The sequence below is a fragment of the Dryas octopetala genome, chromosome 4, assembly GCF_963921425.1.
Source record: "Dryas octopetala chromosome 4, drDryOcto1.1, whole genome shotgun sequence".
NCBI lineage: Eukaryota > Viridiplantae > Streptophyta > Magnoliopsida > Rosales > Rosaceae > Dryas > Dryas octopetala.
The window spans coordinates 6,898,980-6,920,936 of record NC_141369.1 but is presented as its reverse complement, the minus strand read 5'-3'; the positions used below and the strand labels follow the sequence as shown (position 1 = coordinate 6,920,936).

General features: G+C 36.5%; 2 protein-coding genes across 2 annotated transcripts; one reads left to right on the top strand and one right to left on the bottom strand.

Moving 5' to 3' along the window:
- LOC147286392 (protein C2-DOMAIN ABA-RELATED 1-like) lies at window positions 1–1,797 on the top strand. Its single transcript, XM_086239715.1, has 3 exons — window positions 1–136; window positions 1,035–1,130; window positions 1,230–1,797. Exons 1-3 carry the CDS (start codon window positions 26–28, stop codon window positions 1,524–1,526), a joined length of 504 nt encoding a protein of 167 aa, XP_086095841.1. The 5' UTR covers window positions 1–25; the 3' UTR covers window positions 1,527–1,797.
- An 11,045-nt stretch (window positions 1,798–12,842) lies between these two features.
- LOC147286391 (gibberellin 3-beta-dioxygenase 1-like) lies at window positions 12,843–15,054 on the bottom strand. Its single transcript, XM_086240753.1, has 2 exons — window positions 14,552–15,054; window positions 12,843–13,425 (listed from the first exon to the last, which is right to left on the bottom strand). Exons 1-2 carry the CDS (start codon window positions 15,052–15,054, stop codon window positions 12,843–12,845), a joined length of 1,086 nt encoding a protein of 361 aa, XP_086096879.1.
- Window positions 15,055–21,957: the final 6,903 nt, after the last annotated feature.

The following is a 21,957-nucleotide window of genomic DNA, read 5'->3' as shown; positions in this document are numbered from 1 at the left end:
GCAAAACACAAAATCTGCTGATCTAATGGACAACATGATGGGTCTTCTCAGACTTCACATCCAAAGAGGAGTGAACCTTGCTGTCAGAGATATGAGAAGCAGTGACCCTTATGTTGTTGTCAAAATGGGCGAACAGGTAATTTCCCTTTCTTTATGGTCTTTAATTTCTGGTTTTGTGTTTTGGTTGCTTTTCTTCATCCATTTGGACCTCTGGGTTTCTGGGTTTTGATTAATTTTTCTTCAAATTTAGAGTGTAGATGACCGTACTTTGGATTACTAATGGTAAAATCACTGGGTGTTTGAATTGGTGTAGTCTGAAGCATTTAGGTTTTTTTTATTTATTTAAAATTGATTAGTATTTGGTTTAAGCCATGCCTTCTGGAAGCTTCTTAATTATTTGATCCTTTTCCTTGGCTTTAATCATTGTTGTTTTTAATAAAAAAAAATCAGCCAGACAAAACAGGGTGCTTTTTATTTTTCTTTCACTGTGAAGAAAATTAAATCAATGTATTTGAATCTGGTGGTAATGTGGACTATTTGCTTTGTTAGTTGTATCTGCTCCACTGGAATGAAAAGGACTTCCAATAAGACTCATTAACTATGTCACCAGAAAATTAGAAAGAAAAAAAAAAAACAAAAAATAGGACACACATTACTATTCCCACCTCTAGTTTATCCTTTGTGCTCCAAAATTATATTCTATTATTTTTAAAGTATTCAAACAAGAACGCAAAAAGCTTATATGGAGGTGTGAGGATTTGATTGCCCAATTAAAACTTACTAAAAGTTTGTTATATGGTTCTCCACCCAATGACTTTTTAATTTTGTCTTGTAGATTATAAATGCATGTGATTCCAAATATCTAAATGCTGTCTCAGAGATTGCAAACATCTGGACCTAATTAAATTGCATATTAGCAAAGAAAACTATTTTTTGAATCAGATAACATGCATTTTGTTGCTTGATAATTTTAGCTTCTGATGCTTGTTCATGTCAACTTCTAGTTTATTAAACCTGGCTACTTTCTGATGCAGAAGTTGAGGACTCGAGTGGTAAAGAGGAATTTGAGTCCTGAGTGGAATGAGAAGTTGACTCTTTCTGTTGTAGATCCAAATCTTCCAATCAAACTTGTAAGTAGTATATTTGAATCCTGAGTGGGATGAGAAATTGACTCTTTTGTGAAATGGGCTTTAATTAATGATAATTTTCATTCAATGTGTTTGGTGCAGTTTGTGTATGACAGAGATACGTTTAGTTTTGATGATGCAATGGGGGATGCAGAGTTTGATATTGGTCCATTTATTACAGTCTTGAAGATGCGCTTGGATTTGGAAGGCCTCCCAGATGGAACCATAATTACAAAAACACAACCAAGTAGGAAAAACTGCCTTGCTGAAGAGAGCTGCATTGTCTGGTCCAAGGGCAAAGTTGTCCAATCCATGGCCCTCAGACTCAGAAATGTGGAGTGTGGGGAAGTGGAACTCCAGTTGGAGTGGATTCATGTTCCTAGTTCTAAGGGTTTATAGAAGACTGCATCTACTCTTTCTCTCCTTGTATAGTTGCACCTACTTAGTTTCCTCATTTGATTCTTTGGTTCCTATGTAGATGTCAAAGTTTAGGACTGCTATCCTCCCATGTATAGCAATCAATCATATGGGATGTGAGAAAACTGATTTTGACAGCTTCATCTTCATTCATTTGTAAAGTGCTATTATTTGACTCTTTTTATATCCATCATACATTCTTGCAAATAAATTATAATTGTGTGTGAAGGTGTTAAGCACTAGTTCTATATTGATTGATTGTGCTTGAAGTGTGTAATACATAGTCATTTTTAGCACCCAATAGTTTAAACTTTTGGGAATAGTGATAATCCAACCAATTTTATCTTGGTATAAGTGCAAGAGATCTTGAACTTGAATTGGAATTGTATAATCTCAACTCCAATTTTGCGTCCTAAATATGGTAATAGTTTATGACATTTTTTTTTTTTAGCTCAAGTTCAATATAGAGTTTATAGAGACTCAACTATAGCCTATAGGCAATTTCAAGTAGATCCATAAATAAATTTTTTTCTTTTTTTAAAAAGTATACTTGAATTAAGATTTAACTTGAAAAATGAAGGGAAAATAAATGTCTGTTAGTTAAGTGCATACCTGGCTTTTTTTAGTAGACATTTATAGTGACATGGACGCCAAATATTTACTACATAGATTAATAGTGCCATGTGGACATAAAATGATTAAAAAATCACAAAAATATTCAGAAAATTAAAAACTAAACTAAAGACTAAAATAACTAAAAACCAGCCCAGATCCCCTCCGTCTTCGTCTTCCTCCTCCTTCACCCACCTAGACCCATGCCCACACATGTGCATATCGTCCTCAACCACCACACCCACCTTCTTTCTCTTCTTCCTCCCCCTTCACCCACCTAGACTCATACCCACACATGTGCAGAGTCACCCCCCCCTCACTTTATCTTCTTCCCACCCACTCTCAAGCAAAAGATGAGCTAAAACCCGATTGGATGTGATCAAGCACAAGACTTTTGGGTATGATCGAGCTGTGATTTTGGGTATGAATCAATTTATCTTCTTAATTCTCACCCACTCTCAAGCAAAAGATCGAGATGATTTGTTGTTGTGTTGGATGTTTGTTCTTATGGAGTCGGGTCGTGGGTGTGATTGTGGCTGTGGATCCGAAATGAGGAGAAGAGGTGACTGTGGATGTGGGTGGGTGGGTGGTCGTGCGAAGGGCGTGGTTGTAGGCGATTAGGAAGCCATGGAAATCAATTTGTCGGTTTCAAAGTTCTTGTTTTTCTTGATAGGATTGTGGGGCTGTTGGGTATCTGCTGGAAGAAGAAGACTGGTTGAAGATGAATGGATCTGTTTTATCTCCAATTTTTCTTTGTTAATTGTTTGAGTTTTTTTTTTTTTTTTTTTTTTTTTTTTTTTTTTTTTTTTTTTTTAAGGGAATGGGTATGGATGTAGATGGGTGAAGAAGGAGGAGGGGAGGAAGAAGAAGAAGTGGGTCGGGTTGGAAGCTGCTGGAAAGTTTTAGTTGTTTTTATTTTTTTAGTTTTTAATATATTTTAATATTTTTGTGATTTATAAATGATTTTGTTATCCACGTGACATTATTAATTCACATGGTAAAAATGTGGCATTCATATCATTAAAAAAGTCTAGTCAACAAAAGCCATGCATATACTTAACTCACAAACGTGTATTTTTTAAGTTAAATCTTAATTTGGGTGCATTTTTGAAAAAAATATTTATTCATAGGCTTAGTTGAAATGACCTATATAGTTAAGTGTTTATATTAAACTCATACCTTTTCTTTTTTTGTCCAAATAAACTTTCAAACATACAATTGAAATTAGAATGAATCAGAATGTTAAGGCCTTGTTTGTTTTATTATAATGTGAGAATGAGAATAGCCATTATATATCCATGAATGGAATGGTATTGAGATTTCCATTCAACCGTTTCCAACAACTATGAAATCGAAGTTAAGAAATGGTTTGTCATTCCCATTTCCGTAATTGGTAAATCTCGAAATGAAATGAAAAAACATAATAATCTTCTAAAAATACTTTTTTATTATAAAAGAAAACATTTTTCAAATACTAACAAATATATATTTAAACATTATATTGTCATACATTAAAATAGAAAAGGAAAAAAATTTAAACTAATTTGTTCGAATGCTTCTTTAGATTGGAGTTTGATATTTTAGTCAAAAAAATGCTTTATTGATATAAGAGGAGAACAACATATATTAAAATAGAGGAGAACAAAAAATATTAAAATTAGAGAGGAGCCCACTTGCTTTTCTCAAGCTTCTCGCTTTCTAGAATGGCAGTAAGCCATAACTGAGGAGTTTAATGCTCTCCTGAAAAATAAGACTTGGTCACTTGTTCCACCTTCTCCTCACCAGAATGCTGTTGTCAAGCCTACAACCATTCACATTGTTCTTAGCCTTATTGTCAACTACAGTTGGTTTATTCGTCAATTGGATGTCAAAAATGTGTTCCTTCATGGGTTATTGGATGAAGACATATATATGTGTTCCTTAAAAAATGTGTAAAAAACGTTGGAAACTCCCTTAACAGAACCTTTGCTACCTTGCTTCTAATTTCTCTTGGTCGCAGGTCAGAGGAAAAGGTTTTCCTCTTAGGGTTCTACACTACCCAGTACCTTTGGATTTTGAGAAAAAGAAGAGAGGGAGAGATGATGATTTTTTTGTGGTTTCTTGGAAGAGTAGGTCTAATTTAAGAGGGAGAGAGTGTCTGAACTCTCTAAAGAAAACGAAGGGTCTTCTTGTTGCGTGTGTTGTGTTTTGGTGTGTGTGTGTGCGCTGGTGATGAGTATTTTAAACACTCATCAGTTCTTTCTTTCTAGGTCTGGCCCAAGTTCCCATAGCCCATATGATTAGAGCCTATAAAGCATTTTCCCTAATTAAGAAGTCCTAGGTTGATCTATTATTATTATTTTTTTCTCATTTTTTAAAAACCCTTCAAGTCCAGCCTAACCATTAAAATAAAAGGTTAAACAAACATATGCTCATTGCACATAACCCCCTTTGTGCCGTGACACCCTTTGGTTACAAAGACATGTTTTTTTTTTTTTTTTTGTTGAAGTTTAAATAAGCATAACTCAAACTTTAGAAAATCACACACAAACTAGGCAAAAATTAACAACAAAATAAGATAAGTTGAAATCAAGAACTTGTAGTCCTAGCACCTTACAAGTTCCAAAAAGTAGTACAAGGCTAACTAACTAACTATAGGGTTAGTAGCTTTACAATAGGGTACTTGTGGGAAAATATGTTCACGGCTCGAATTTAAATTTGTAGCCTAATTAACCAAACGAAATTTGGGGCTGAACCCATTGAAATAATTTAACTTTGGATTTATGTAAGGCCTATCATGTTGGAAAGCCCAGGTGCAGCTGTGTTTATCCACGTGATTAAACGACATGGGAACGTGGGCATGGAAGGCAAGAAACTCTGCGTGGACATGGGGATGGTAGATGCCTGGAAGGAGTTACCTGCGCATCACTCCGTAAGTTTTATCCTCAAGAAATCATTGATTATAAATATAGAACCACAATCATTCAAAAGGTGGGCAATCCAAGCATTTGAGCATACACGACTTAGGCAAACACTGACTTGAGTGTCAAAGTATTTTTTGGCAAGTATCCCACCCTGCTGTTCAAAAATAAATCAAGATTAGACAACAAACAACGAGCGCAATTAGAAAATCTGATGATACACAATCTCATTCTCAACTTTATCACACCTGTAGGCCAAATTATTCTTTCTTGATGATTTTGGGTCCAACAATTGACGACATCTGTGGGAACTCCTAGAACAAATGCCGTTCATCAACATAATGACATGGATCGGACTTGGTTGGAGCAGCCCGAGATCTCCTACTGCTGCTATTCAGTAGCAAAATTTGGGTGCATGGCTCCCAAGAAGCTGGGGATGCACCTCCGTACATAAAGAAAATACTTGGTGAACTCCGCGAAACTAGATGAATAGTCGAAGAAGCGTTGAAGAAAGTTAGAGAATTTGAAAGACAGCAAGACGAAGGCAATAGATGTGTAAAGAAGAAGAAGCGAATGAAAGAACCTAGGATGATCTTCAACTGAGGTAAGTTCAGACGAAATGAAGGACGCCAGAGGCCATGGTGGAAATGGTTCAGGCCCCTCCGGGCATGGACGTCAGAAGAGACCTATAGAAGGAGAACTAAGAGATATAATCCATAAAATGGTGAAGGGGATCAAAACAAAGACCTCTGCCGAACTTGCCTTGGAAGCAGTCGGGGAAATATGCCGATCTCCATTTACAGAGGAGAACTTGAAGGCAAAGAGACCTGCCAAATTCTTCCAGCCCAAGTTCAAGATGTTCGATGGAACCGCCGATCCGCTCGAGCACATATACCACTTTTAGTAGCAGATGATTCTGGAAATGGATGACGAGGCCTTGATTGGTAAGCTATTTCCCTCGAGTCTCTCGGGCTCAGCTCTGACGTGATTCAGACAACTAAAGTCGAGATCGATCAGGAACTTCGTCGAGCTATACGAAGCCTTCATCTCTGAGTTCATTTGCAACCAAAGAAAGAAGAAAGACATGACAATCCTCTTCAACACCAAACAGAACCCTGAAGAGAAGTTGAAGGATAATTTGTGTCGGTTCATCACCGAGATGTCAACTCTCAATGAGTGCGACCCAAAAACCGCTTATTTGGCCTTTCGGGAAGGATTGATACTTGGAACGAAAATGCACAAGACCCTGATCAAAAGGCTGCCAATAGACATGATAAAAGTTTTGAACCGGGCAGACGGGTGCATAAGACTAAGAAGAAATGGCAATACAGGCTTGCTGTATGATGACCGTGTCCATTTCACCGAAGGAGAAAATCGTACCCGAAGAAAATAAAGGCTATAGGGGAAGTCTAAGTTCTGATCAGTTGGGTAGCAGTTGTTCTATCTTTGAACCCATGTCATCTGCTTGATGCAAACAATTTTTCAAGTAATTTGAGCAAAAATAATACGGTCTAAGGCACTTCAACCTTAAAGAAGTTCAGACAAATAAACTCAAGGAAGTATTTTTCTTTAGATTTATGTTTAATAAGTATATATGTTAATTAAATTCAATAAGTTAAGTTATATATGGATTCCACTTTGTCTATTAAAATGTTAAAATGAAGTCAAAATTTTTATGGAAAATATTTTCTTGAATCGAAGAAACCGATCCAATGATCCCGGGGACGACGCATGGATGATCCCGAAGACGCGAGAATGATCCCGGGGACTCGCAGATGATCCAAGGGACAAAACGAAACACTAGGGGCACAAATGAACCTATATTGTGCAAGGGTTCAAGAAAAGAACCCAAGCTCATGAAAGAGCTATAGAAATTCAGCCAAGGGTTCAAGAAAATAAGAATAACCCAAGCTCACGAAATAGCTATAGACTTTCGGCCAAAGGATTCAACAAAATAACCCACGCTTGTGAAAAAACTAAAGAAATCGAGCCATATGTTCAAAGAAAGAATTGTTGAATGTTGTTGAATATTAACCATGATGAATGAACCTGAATTTATAAAATATATATGTTGTTCAAAAAAGAAAAGGGGCATAACGCACAAAGCGGTAAATGCGAGACTCAGCAACGTGGTGGGCGACGGGACTTGGATGAACCACATGACTTAAATGAACTTCGATGTCGCATGAAGAAAGTGGAGTGCGGTTGAACTTGCAACTTCAACAAGCTCTAGACGTGCATGAACATCAAACTACGCGCGTAGGACGCAGCGACCCTTGGATGAACATTGCGCAACACGGACGATTGCACAAGCTAAACGTCTCTAGGTTGCACAGGCTGAACCAGCTCGAACAGTTGAACTTGCTAAACTTCAATAAGTTCGCGACGTGGATGAACTTCAAACTGCGCACGTAGGATGCAGCGACCCTTGGCTTAACCATGCGTAGCACGGACAATTGCACAAGTTGAACTTCTCCAGATTGCACGGGCTGAACCAGCTAAACCTTGGCGCGAGCAAGGTGGCTAACCTCGCACTCACAGCTGAACGTCGACACGAGCAGTGCAGGGGCTGATCCTCAACGTCTTCAAACATGGCTAAACCTCGCAGGCTGAATAGTCAACTTCGTGGATTAAACTGCACCTCTTCAGAAGGAATTAGCTAATGAACCTTATATCGTTGGAAAGCTTTGCAAGTCGGCTTTCTGTAGAATTTTACGGATCGTGATTTCGAGTTTTCTAAAGGGAGTTATGATGATTTTAATACTAGCTGTTAAGTTCAGGAAATTTATGCGAAAATTTGCAAGAAAGTTTAATTGGTAATGTTACCATGCCATGTCATCCGTAAATAAGTGTTATCCTCAATGCTGCAAGGCTAATCTTTCTATATAAATACAAATAAAAGGGCTGAACCGACCTCAGCATGGTTGAACGTCGAGAGTAGCTGAACTTGGTTGCGCAGCTGAACTTCGACGTAAGCGCAGCTAAACCCTTCGCGTGTATGGCTAAACTTTGACGCGGCGCGAGCAATCAGTGATAGATCCTTAGCGCGAGCTGAACCTCATTGATGGACTAAAAGTTGAGGTGGGAAGAACCTTGATACAACATAGGTTGCTGATCCTTGATATAGCTGAACCACGTAGAGCCCGAAGGTGAACTGGACGTAGTAGCGAGCTAAATCTCGACTCTCTGTTGCTAAACTTTGACTTGCAACATGAAATTGAGCGTGAGAAGGAGCAGCAAGGCTGCATTGGCAGAACCTCACCAGGTAGCGCGTCCTCAACTCAGGGTAGAACTTTGAATGCGCGAGACGGGTCGTTGTTGCGCGAGGTTTTAAGTCGAACGTCGCAGCAGGCTGAACCTCGTAAACGGCTGAACTTCGCTTCCCGCAAGTCACGCATGACTGAACGAAAAGAACTAGCCAAAGTAAGGCCGAGCCTCACCATCGCGCAGGTCACATGACAAGGCTGAACGACGAGATGAACTGATCCTTAACAGGCAAGCCGCGGCTGAACCTCTCATGACTAAGCTTCAATATGGCAGAATCTCGGTGTGATGCAGGTAGTGCTACGTGTAGAGATGGTTGTGTGGTTGTACGCGGGTCACAACAAGTTTGGTTGCGTCGTTGATTTCTTTCTACATGCGCCTTGCTGCAACGCACAGTAAAGGTGAAAGATGCGCTGCTGCGTGGCTGAACCTTAACGGAGTTGAAGCAGAGCGCTGGGCACTGTTGACTCAACGACGAGTTCCAACAAATGGGTGATAAGTGCTTAGAAAGAAAAAGGGAAGGAGATCATGTGAGCACTTGTGAAGGAAAAGATCACTGTGGGGAGACATTCTTCTCTCTCTTTTCTTAGTTGAAATTTGAGTAATAAAGTTATTAGTCTTTCCTAGTTTGATTTGGCTTAAAGGTGGTTGAATTTTAACTAGTGGTTTTTGGTTTATCTTTCATTAAATTTTAGGAATTTAATAAAAGAAAAAAGGAGCATTGTGGGGGAAATATTTTCACGGCTCGAATATAAATTTGTAGCCCAATTAACTAAACGAAATTTGGGGTTGAACCCATTAAAAGAATTTAACTTTGGGTTTATGTGAGGCCTATCCTATTGGAATGCCCAGGTGCAACTGTGTTTATCCGCGTGATTAAACGAAATGTGAACATGGGTGTGGAAGGCAAGTAACTCCGCGTGGACATCGGGATGGTAGACGCGTCACTCCGTAAGTTTTATCCTCAAGAAATCGTCGATTATAAATACAGAACCACAGTCATTCAAAAAGGTGGGCAATTCAACCATTTGAGTATGCACGACTTAGACAAACACTGACTTGAGTGTCAGAGTATTTTTAGCAGGTACTTCACCCCGCCGTTCAAAAACAAATAAAGATCTGACAACAGAAAACTGGTGAAAGCCCATCTGACGATACACGGTCCGATTTCTAAGTTCATCACACATGTAGGCCAAATTATTCGTCTTTGAAGATTTTGGGGCTAACAGTACTTAAACGGTCTTGGAAGAAAAACCAAGGACCTCACAGGTTATATTTGACCATGACTACACCCGACATTTCCTTTGCGGTGAATCACATTGATCAATTCATTTCCGCTCCCACTCACACACATCTTATTGCTGCAAAGAGAATATTATGATATCTCAAAGGTTCAATGGAGCTTGGTCTCATGTTTCGGCTCTCACAAAGTACCTTGCATGTTCGTGGGTTTTCTGACTCTGATTGGGCCAGCTGTCCTGACACTCGTTGCTCCACCTCGGATTATATGGTTTTTCATGGCTCTAATCTTGTCTCTTGGAGCTCAGCCAAGAAACGTACCATGTCTCGCTCTAGTGCAAAATCCGAATATCGGCCTTTTGGTCATGTGTATGCAGATACCTTATGGATCTTTTCTTCTTCGTGAGCTTTGTCATCCTGTTAGCACTGTTGTTTCTTTGTATTGAGATAATCTTAGCACTACTTATATGGTTCCAAATCTGGTATTTCATACTTGTTCTAAGCATATCGAGCTCGACTACCATTTTGTTTGGGAGCGTGTCAAGGTTGGTTCTCATCACGTACAATTCATTCCTTCTATTGATCAACCTGTTGACATTCTAACAAAGGGCTTACACAAGCAGCGTTTTCATTTTCTTCGTTCCAAAATGTCTCTCCTAGGCCGTCAAGTTTGCGAGGGCGTGTTGAACCAGGAGACTTGTTATGCAAGGACATCAAAGACTGCACATAGCTCTAGGACTTAGATTACTTGTACGTCCTTATATGTGTCTTATTCCTAGTTCCTTAGGGAATGCTATTTCCTATAAGCTACGTCAATGACTTGTATAAATATGTATCTATATTGATCAGTGGAAGTGTAAGGAGTTTTAAATTCTACAAGAAGAAAGAGAGTGCTCACCAAACTTTCTAGGAAAATCTAAAATTTTTTCAGTAATCAAACATAGTAACTAAGCCTTAGTTTGAGATTTATGAGGTGCAAATAGCAGAGGCGCTCTGCATTTTTTTTTTCCATCAATTGTGTTTTGAATTTTTTTTTTTTGTGCTGTTTCGATAATAGTTTTTTTTAATGATTTTTGTATTTTTAGTTAATATAAAAATAAAAGATTTAATATATATTTGGGTACCATGGGTATTACCCAAACCCACCTTATCTATATGTGGGTTTTATAAAAATCCCCATACCCAGCCCAAACCCAATAGTAGTGTCCCAAACCCATCCCTTAATGGAATAGATCTTGCGGGTACCCACACCCATGGGTCAAATGGCCATTCCTAATTGAACCATAAAAATTCACATGCAAATATATATATATATATATATATTATGAAGCTAGGCATTTTTGGTATCATATAAAAATAATAAGGAAAATTTTGAGATTAAAATAAAAAATGCTTATAATTGGTGGAATGGTTTTGCCTCATTCTTCCTTGTTTAATTTAGGTGTGGATCAAAATTAGGAGTTGGATGCTCGAGCATCAGGATGGACACTCAAGCATCAAGCTCAATTTCAGCTTTCTAGATTTGGTTTTGACACACTTTTGAGTCTTAATTCTTTGGTATCCATCTCCTACTTCTTGTTGGTTTAGGACTATATATTATAGAGGTGTGTTTCAGACGGATCAGATCGGATCAGAAATAAGGTGTTCTAATTCTAATTCAAAAACTTTCGGAATGAAATTTCTATTACAATTTCCATTCCAAAAAAAATCAGAATTTCAACATCTCATTCTGATTCGGAATTTTTGAATTATTTTGGAATATCACATTTTCTAAACTTTTTGATAGATATTCAGAAATTTTGAATAAAAAATCAGAATTTTTCGAATAAATTTGGATTATACCTTTTTTTTTTTTTTAGTATAATAGCACGATGCAAGTATATATTATTGTGTTATCTTGAATGAGGGAGATTAATCTTTGGACTTCATCCAACAATGTGAGAATAAATGTCACTAGATACACACACAGATATATATATACTATTTTTGAAATTTTGAATATAACAAATTTAAATAATTAGTAATTACATATATAAAATGTGGGTATTTTTGTTAGCAATTATGTTATTATGATACACATAGTTGTTAATAAAGCAACATTATTTTTCTATTATATTAACTAATAGTTGTATAATAATATTATTTTGCCTAATTTGTATATTATTGCTAAGGACTGATGTTGAGTAATCTGATAATCCTACTAGCTCCTTATCAATTGCACTGATTTTTTTTCCTAATGCTTCAATGTATGCTTTATTAGTTCTAGTACTAGCTTGTCATTAATTTAATAATCTATCAAAGTTGATGTGTAATTTTTCTACTTGTTCTGTTATATTATTTTTTGTACTTCTATTTTTAGTTATTCTATTACTGCTAAAGATTGTAGTTCTACTTCGTTAGGGTTACTTATATCTATTAAATTAATGAATTCTTTTATTTCATTTGTACTAGGGAATTTCTAGATATTATTATTGTATTTTAATTTTTCAGCTATGTAGTCTAAGTTTTGTCTAATTGTCCTAATTGAATGCTTTTGAAAATAATGTACTAATTCTCCTAGTGCTTTTGTATTTTTTGACTCTTCAAACTTAATGATTTTTGATAAGCTAATCAGCCACTACAAAAAAAAGAATAGTCTTTCCAGACTAGATTTTACCCGACAAAGGGTAGGATTGACCCTACACAAATCTAAAGAAAACCACGTTTCTGTAGGATAGATCCTACAACAAGCATACGCAGGTAGGATCGATCCTACCGTACTAAATCTCATCCAAGATCAATTTTAAGGGAATTAGGACTCCTACGTCTACCAAGATTAGGATTTTATATCCAAATTGTCTTTTAGGCAAGTTATATATTCTTTAGTCTCTTACTTTGTTTAGGATTGTAACCTAAGCCCTATAAGTTATAAATAGGTCCTTAAGGCATTTAATAGATTTTCACAAGGATTTTATAAGTGAGAGTTTTTCAAGGAGAGATTTTCTAAAGGAGAATTTTTCTGAAGGGTGAGATTAAGAGAGAAAGCAAGAATTACTTCAAGGGGTTAGCCAAAGGGTGTGTGTGTGTGTGTGTGTGTGTGTGAGAGAGAGAGAGAGAGAGAGAGAGAGAGAGAGAGAGAGAGAGAGAGAGAGAGAGAGAGAGAGAGAGATTGTGTGTTCATTATAATTTTCTCTCAAGGTTAAAATGGCATGACATGAATTTATTTAATTTTGCAGAAAATTAAATAATTGAAAATTACACATTTTTTCATAACAGAAATTTATTTTCTTAATGATTATTTAATTTACATGGACCGAAGGAGAAGTGTTGGAAGCGCCTCGTTGTTAATCTTTGCCTTGATGCCAAGGTACTCATTCCATGTGACCGGCGGGTAGAGGGGAGGGTTATTTGGGCCTACTAATTTGGACTGGGGTGAGATTTGGACACCGTCTGGTGGACCATATAGGTATGCAATTGACAAACGGTATTGGGTCTGGTTCACCACGGCCCGGTGGAAGACATTCAAGTACAACCCGTTTGATAAGATGTGAATGAGGTCGCCAATGTTAACGACCAAAGCACCCGGGACCGGGGGAACCGTGACCCACCCGGTGCCCTCTCGGAGGACTTGCATGCCACTCGTGTTGCTTTGATGGACGATTGAGAGGAGTGTAGAGTCGGTATGTTCGGCCAAGCCCATTGCCTGATTTGGATCCGGACAAATCGGGTAGGAATTCAATTGAATGGCATAAGATGCAGCTTCAAATTCGCCTTTTGGGCCAGCCCATTTGACATCTTCCTTGGATATGCCCAATGAGCCAAGTACTAGCCACATCAGCCTCGCCGCAAGCTTTTTCATCTCCTCCTCGTATTCTTTGACAATATGACTGAAAAAAAAAACCAAAAACTAAAAAGGATAAACAAGAATATTGTTTAATACTTAACAAACATGCTATTATGATGGATATTTTAACAAAGTAAACAGTAGTAACAAGTAGCTAGATTTAATCTTTTGGATATTTGTGACACCAAATTAATCTTCTCGACCTGTGGGTCTATAGCTTTCATTGTAACCTTTGCTAGTTGCATGATGCATGGTAAACATTCATGACATATATCCTATATTGATATAATTGTTCTTATAACCTTATATTAGGTAGTGTTAGACGTGCTACATATTTTTCATATTGTACCACAATAATACTATATTTTTAACTCATTTATACAGATGACTTGTACCTGTATATAATGGGTGAATATATTTGTGATACAGAAATTATTTAACATGTCGTACTAATCTCACACAAAATATATGATACTAATCTGACATAAAAGTTTTGGTGCTAAAATCTGACTCAAAAAATGTGGTACAAATAGTTTTAGCTAATAAAACAGGCGATTGGGCCAATTTGATCTTCCAGTCTGGGACGTTGTCTTCTTTTCGTTTTTGGCTGGAGTTTGGTTTCGTTTTTTGAGGGTTATATTTTTCCTTTTTTTAAATCAAATATGTTTTTGGCTCGTGAATTTTTAAAGGTATATTTTTGGTTTAAAAAATAATCATTATTATTAGGCTTTATTACCTGCCTAAATTTTGAGCTCAATCTCACTTTACTATCTAAAAAAAAATTGTGTCAATTTACTACATGAATTAAAAATTTGTTGTAATGTACCACATCTGGTTCATTTTGTTTAAACTTTTGTTAAAAGTAAGAATATTTTGGTATTTCTAAGTTAGTTTTTTATTGTGTCAAAGTAGATAAAGTGTAAAAAACCATTTTTTTCTAACAATAGGAACTTAAAAAAGACTAAAACACTCTTATTTTTAACAAAAGTTGTAGACAAAATTAGCAAAAAGTGATACATTGTAATAAATTTTTAATTCATGTGGTAAATTGACATAAAATTTTTTTTAAGTGATAAAGTGAGATTGAGCCCAAAGTTCACGTGGTAAAATGTAAAATAGCCTTATTATTAACGAGCTAGCCTGTGTGAGTGAGTGTGATGAGTATATACCAGTATTTGGTGTAATCTTGGGGCCAAAGTTGGCGAAAGTATTCGAGTGGAGAACCAACAATGGTGAATCCCTCAGACCACAAGAGCTTTTCGAAAAAGGAAGATATCCGGTGAGTGCCATAACCCGAAACACCATCCGGGGACCGGGCTACCCGGAGCTTCTGCTGGGCGGGGAGAGAGAAAAGGGCCCGACCCGCTGACTCAATGTCACTCAGAATCCTCTCCGGGATGCCATGGTTGGTGACTTGGAACACACCCCAGGTCTGGCATGCATGGCCTATGAGCTTGAGGGCATTTGGGTCATTTAGATCGATGATTGGCACAGACTCTGAAGGTGATGATGTGGTGATAAATGAGGAGTAATCTGGAGATGGGTAATAGTCATGGTTTTGGGTCCATGCATAGGAGTCAGGTAGCTCATGTAGTGAGTTGAGGTCTGGGTACCTTTTGTGGGGGTTGTGATTGAGAGGGTGGGATTTGAAGGCATCAGAGAGTGATGACATAGTGAAGGTTGTGTGTGTACGTGAATTAATGGAGAAAGAGAGAGATGTGTTTAATTATTGTGAGTTGTAGTAGTACTTGTATCTAAGGATGGTGGTGGTACTTGGTGTTGGAAAACATAGGATGGTGTAAAGAGAGAGATAAGGTTATGGAAAAATGAGATGTGCTTTAGCTCGTGTGAGTAATGAGTATATATAGAGATGGCAGACAAGATGGGGACAAGTTGCCCAAACCCCCCCTCCCACGCCAAAAGAGCTAGAGGGGTATGTTGGAAAACTAAATCAAAATGAAATTCCTTTATTGGGTATTATGTGATTTTCTGTTTTTTTATTGGTTTGTTATTTCTTTTTTCTTTTATTTGGGTAAATTGATTTGTATTATACCCTCTCTCTCTCCTTCATTCACATGTATTTCATTTCTCTTACAGACTCAGCACTCCTTCATTCATGTGTATATATTTCATTTTTCTCTTTCAAATTTTGAGTGTCAATTGTCCTCTTCTTTTGAACAAGTAAATTACTGTGTAACTTCCTGTGTATCATAAACGCATGCACGTGTCTGAATATATCTATACCCCTCTCTCTCCTTCATGTACATGTATTCTATTTCTCTTTCAGACTTCACTAGCTCCTTTATTCATGTGTACTTCATTTCTCTTTCAAACTTTCAATGCTAATTATCCTCTTGTAATTTCCTGTGTTTCCATTACCCCATTGGAAAAGATAGAGCGCAAGTTGGGTGTGTGAGAGTAGTGTTGGAGGGTGTGGTGTTTTAGAGTAGTGAGAGAGACAGAAATAAATGAAAGGAGAGTGAGTACATGTATGGCATTGGACAAGGGAAAGAACAAAAATTAAAAGGGGTCATCTTGGCCTCTACAACTAAAAACAATATACCTGAGGGAAATTGAAAGACATCTTATTCCTTTCTAAATATAGGGGTGACTCCGAAGATAAGCAAAGTAGACAATCATTCCAAGCCTCTATATGTTAAAGTCCCCATTATAAATTCTATATCTATTCTACGTTAAGTTCAAACTCAAATAATATAAAGGATCACTCTCTCCAGAGTCTTATTTTTAGAATTCATTTTGAATTTCAAAATCTTAATTAACGGTCAAAATATATTAAAGAAGTTTCCATGAAAGGAGAGGGTGATCACTCTCTCCACGTGCCTTTGTCTTGTCCTCAAGTAGAAAAACATCCAAATCGATCAACACATCCCCTTCTCCCCAATTTGCTTTTAATCTCTCTTGTTTTATAATTTTCCAAAAGAAAAAAGGAGTACTCTAGGATCATATATATTAAATGAAGGGTTCAAGTTTTTTTCCAAGGAATTAAGTCAACATGAATAAGTCAACATGATGAATCGTATCCAACTAATTTTATCAAGTATATAAATGTTGATTTGAAAATATCTCAATAGTGGATACGATTATTAATATTACATTTCCATAATGTTACTAAAATTCTCGCTATAATTCCCTATAAATGAATTGGAATTCTATGTGTGGTCAAGCATTAGAAATTACTCTTACAATAACAATGAGTCCTTTGAAATTGAGAGATTTTGAGACAACCATTAGATTTGGTTCGGGTGTTGTGACTTTATTTCATACCCATGACATCTTCCCATTGTAAGATATATAGATCATTTCTCTAAAGCATATATAAGTAGCTTTTATAGATTTATTTTCTCTATCTCATACTCTATTTACATAGAAATTCTTTAACTTATGCTATAAATGTAGTCATATTTTCCCCCGCCTTAATTTACTCAACGCATGAATATAAATTAATAGTTGATGTAGGTGGTTTTTATTTGAACCGCTAAATCTGATTGATTAGCCATGTGAGAATGTGGAGTGTTGTCCTACATTGGAAATGTAAAACCTTGCATAGTGACTTATAAGGGTTCGGGTTACTTCTCTCATTGCCAATTGGTTTTGGGATTAATGCCTAGATTTCTTCATGGTATCAAAGTAGATTCGCCCACGTGTGTTAGGCCGAGTGGTCACACGTGCTCCACATCACCCAAAATGAGTTGTCCACGTGTTTGACTTCAGTGACGCCACACGTGCGGGGGAGTGTGAGAATGTGGAGTGTTATCCCATATTAGAAATGTATAACCTTGTATAGTGACTTATAAAGATTTGGGCTACTCCTCCCATTGTCAATTGATTTTGGAATGGATGTCTAGATTTCTTCAGCCCTCTTATTTTTTTTCTATGTTTGAAATTACTTTATTATCACTAAATAAATATTTAATCTTTTATTTTTTCAAAAATTAAAAAGTTGTTTATAGTTTGTAGAAATGGTCAATAGCTGCTTAAGTGCTTTCTTTTTAATTTTTAATTTTTAACTGTCAATTGGTAAAATTAGGTTAATAATAAAAATGTATAAACAAATAGAGGATTAATGGAGTAAATTTAGGGGTTCAAATAGACAACCTATCGGGAATTTACGTTAAAAAAAACACTTGTTAGGGAGTCCTGTGTGTAGAAATTTTTTTAATCCTTTACTGGGCTAACATATCTTTTTTTTTTTTTTTCTTTATTGCAGAAATCTTAGTAGAGTTTTTGGAAATGATCTTAAGAAAGCTTTAATCGAATCAATGATTTACCAGATTATGGTATGATTAATACATTTTATTGTATTTTTTTTATAATTTATTTATAGTGATTCTAAATGGACCTCTCATTGCGTTAAAAAAGAAAAGACCTTCAATTAATAATAATTTTGATAAAACAGGCCTTTTTGAAAAATGGGTCTCCACCACTTGGTGAAATCATGTCCTTTTCTCTCTTCAACCATGGTGTCCGGTGGACTCTCCATCATCATAAGGAGAAGATTAAGAGAACGGGAGATGTAAAACCAGAGAATGTGTGTTTTGGCTTTTTGGCGAAGAAGGAGCTTTGTACTATGAAATGAGATTTGGAAACGTTTCTTTTTACTTGCTACACTTCCATTTCTGGAACAAAAGTAAGTGAAAAAGGTAGCAAAGGTAGAAGAAATCCCCTCCGAGCCCAGATGCTAAATAGAAAAGGTAGAAGAAATCTCTCGCGGCTTCAAAGTAAAAGGAATAGCAAAAGCAGAACAAGATTTTTTCAAGACAAAAATAGCAAAAGGAGAAGAAATCACTAGAGCTTTAGAGCAAAGGAAATTTCAAAAGCAGAAAAAAAAAAAAAAAAAAAAAGTAGAAAGTTTTCCAAACGTTTTATCCCTCTAGATATTTTATTTGTATTTTTCTATGTGTTAATATATCAAAGCAAAAGTTCTGACAATTATGCTTCTAGTTCCATATTGTGGGTTAATGTCAAAATGATACTATTTACGATTGTTGTACTTAATTGGTATTTTCAAGAAAAAAAAATTTAATGTACAACAATCTAGTTAAGTAATAGATATAAATCATATTTTAATAAATCAGTACACAACCATTTGGTTTAGTGAATAACGCTCAGTCTTTCCTTCGTGAGAATATGTCTTGATTGAGTTCAAATCTAATAGATGAGAGTTGTTGATTAAAAAAATCTCAATTAATTTGTGTTTCCAAAAAACAAAATTGCAATGTTCTTATGAAAATACCACGTACACTTTACTATTGATAATTCTTGAAATTTCCCTAGTATTCGACCCCCCTCATTAGAACCCTTAGGCTACGTTTGTTTTGTTGGACTAGGCCGGATTGTGTTAAATAACCCAATAAACTCATGTTTGGTAAGGCCCAGTATTATTTTAAGTGGGACTATCTACCACCGCTTTTTCTAAAACAGCGGACTAAGCGTTGGTAAATAGCGAGGCTTGAAGACACCTCGCTATTTAAGAACTGGATTACGCCTCGCAAAATAACACAAACCTGGAGGTAGCTCGCGCTTCCATCCTTCATCTTCAGTTTGTGGGTAAGCTCTCTCTCTCTCTCTCTCTCTCTCTCTCTCTCTCTCTCTCTCTCTCTTGTTCTCTCTGGACAAGCTTGATTTAGAATTGATCTTTTGGGTTTCTGGGTTTTTTTTGTTTGTATTGATCTATTATTATTTTTTATGGATTTTTTCTTCATTGGATTTTTTCTTGGATATCAGTCGAGCTTCCTAACATTCTGATTGAAGCAGGTAAACGGGGGAGATGAATACAGGAGCCAAAACTCAAATGGAAAACAATAAGAAAAAGGAAACAAACGCGTTCATTGGGTTTGGTGTTGGGATCTATCTGTTTGCCTTGTGTGATTGCTGTAACTTTTCTTATGTTTGCCTTGTGTGATTGCTGGGATCTATCTACCTTATAAAATGTTTGGATTTTACAGGTCTCACCACTAATGGATGCTTTTGCTGGTCAATGGCTTTGGAAAAAGAAAAAAAGTATTTGATTTAGCAAAAAAAAGAAGTTAGATGAATAATGTCATTTGATAGCATTTTTTAAAATAAAAAACAAATTAATAAATTATTTTGGATATTAAAATTATGAAAAATTTGAGGATTAAATATTAACCCTTCAAACTATATTAAAAAGTGGATTGTAATTAAATAAGATTATTTATTTAACAAACAAATACATAAAGTTAATTATTTTAAGTCTTGAAATTATATTAAAAAAAATAGATAGTTAAATTGTTTTTATTAATTTAAAAATTAAAATAATTATAGCTTAATCCGACCATCCAGTCATGCACCAAACATAAGACAGTACGTGCTATTTAGCTTATCCAGCTTCATAATCCGACACAGCATCAAACATAGGATAACATTTAATCCAGCTTATTCTAGTCCAACACAGTCCAGCATAATCCCTAAGAATAGTCCAGTCCAACACAGTCCAGTGTAACAAACGAAGCCTTAACGTATATAGAATCCTACATCTGGAGAATTTTCACTAATAGTCTGATTCATCCTTACATGAGATGTAACATGTGTGACAACATAATCAAATACTAATGTATCCTTACCGAACATGAGTGTGGTCCGGATCCTGAAGTGCTTTAATGACAATGGAGAAAACCTCGATCAACAAAAGCAGAAACTTGTTTTCGATCATTCTCATACTTCACATCCACCTGTAGCAAATCTGCAACGCACCTATTGGACACATTCAAGTGCTCCATGAGATCCGCACATTTTTCAATCCGAAGGTTGAAGAGCTTATCATTCAAGGAAAGTTTATTGGACAAAGACTTTAATTCCCATATATAACTTTTCTAACTTATCCTATATATGTTTCTTTTGGACTAATTTCCTTGACATTAACATCAAACTGTCTGTTAGATGCAACCCAATGAAACTTTGCATCTTCTTGTCTATTTTCTTCCAATCATCTAGAGTCATGTTCTTTGGCTTGTTCAAGAAACCTTCCAAAGCATCGTCCAAATCGATCTTGTTGGATTTGACATTCATCATCTTCCTCTGCCAAAGTGTAAAGTTATCTTAATTTCCCGCTGAACGACTTAATCAATTGACACTTCACACTATAATCCTTATTATCCGTCATCGCAAACCCTACCCAGAACCTTGAACCTGGAACCTGGCTCAAATACTAATTTGTTGTGATTAAACCACTAAATGTGATTCAATATATCCCCCTATGGATCTTGTTATTGATGGACTATGATAAAACTTTGCAAAGAAAAATAAATAATGCAAATAAGAAAAAGAAAACAAACACACAAGATTTAACGTGGTTCAGCAATTTGCCTACGTCCACGGCAAGCACCAGAAAGATTTCATTTTGAGAGAAAATTACAATGATCACACAAACTCGATCTCTCTCCCTATAGATCTTAATCTCTCTCAAACCCTTTGGCTAACCCCTTAATTTTAATCTCTCTCCCTAAAGGGTTTGGGATTTTCTGTTTGGGTATTTTTTTTTTTGGGTCTTGTCTTTGTATTAAACCCATGAGACAAAAAACTTTGTCCCTACAGGTTATAGCATCCCAAAACTACATCATTTAAAATCAAAATATATACAAAACACAAAATTTTGTGAGACGAACAAGTCATTTGTCGATACAAAGTTTCATTGGGCAGGAATCACTCCCGCCTTAGTCATTTTGGCACTAATTTAAACTTTATTTTCATGTGGCGACAAAGGTAGATTTTGTCGCGCAACCTAACCTAAGGTGACAAATAATTTGTCACCCAAGACCACTTAGTCGCCTAAGATCACCAGCCAATAGGCGCTAAAGACATCGACTAGGGGCGTTACATGCAGCGACAAAAGGGGTAAATTTGTCATCTTAGATGCCTTCAAGGGTCAAATTTAAATTTTTTGCCTAAAGATTTGTCACTAAATACCTTATTTCTTGCAGTGAAGTTGAAGTAATTCTTGCTTTCTTTCTTGATCTCACCCTTGAGAAAACTTCTCCTTTAGAAAATCTCTCCTTGAGAAACCCTCACTTATAAAAACCCATGTAAACTATTACTAACCCCCTGTTTAGAACTAGGTTCTCTCATAACCCCTACACTAAATCAACCTCTCGCTCCCAAAACCCCCTGTTATAAACTTAACCTCTCTCAAAACCCCCTAGTCAACCTATACCCAGCTAGATTTAACCCCCTCTATTTTGAAAATTCCGATTATAACCCTTGGCTATTGAAAATCAGTTTTGAAATTTCATTTCTCATTTTCACTCTCTCTTCTTGCGTCTCTCCCCTGCTAGTGAGAACTCACATTTGCCGCCTCTGTCACCGGCGCTTGGCAGCACGTCCGGCGGCGGATGAAGGTGGTTTTTGGCCTGTTGAACTCGCCTCTCTCCTTTCTCTTCCCTTGGTATTCGTTTCACCCAAAAACACGGTACCCCGAACATAAAACCTAGCCCGCACACAGTGGGTCAACGCCAACGGCTCTCGCCTTTTCCGGCGACTTCGCTGCCCAACTTCGACTCAGAATTCTTCCTCTCGTCGAGCTCGTCACGATGGTGTG

What these genes read in the sequence shown, in the direction of transcription:
- LOC147286392 (XM_086239715.1), top strand. Translation starts at nt 26, where the DNA reads ATGGACAACATGATGGGTCTTCTCAGACTTCACATCCAAAGAGGAGTG. An exon ending in TTGTCAAAATGGGCGAACAG is followed by an intron (nt 137 to 1,034) that starts GTAATTTCCCTT and finishes TTTCTGATGCAG; the next exon opens with AAGTTGAGGACTCGAGTGGT. An exon ending in CAAATCTTCCAATCAAACTT is followed by an intron (nt 1,131 to 1,229) that starts GTAAGTAGTATA and finishes TGTTTGGTGCAG; the next exon opens with TTTGTGTATGACAGAGATAC.
- LOC147286391 (XM_086240753.1), bottom strand. Translation starts at nt 15,054, where the DNA reads ATGTCATCACTCTCTGATGCCTTCAAATCCCACCCTCTCAATCACAAC. An exon ending in CAAGATTACACCAAATACTG is followed by an intron (nt 13,426 to 14,551) that starts GTATATACTCAT and finishes TTTTTTTTTCAG; the next exon opens with TCATATTGTCAAAGAATACG.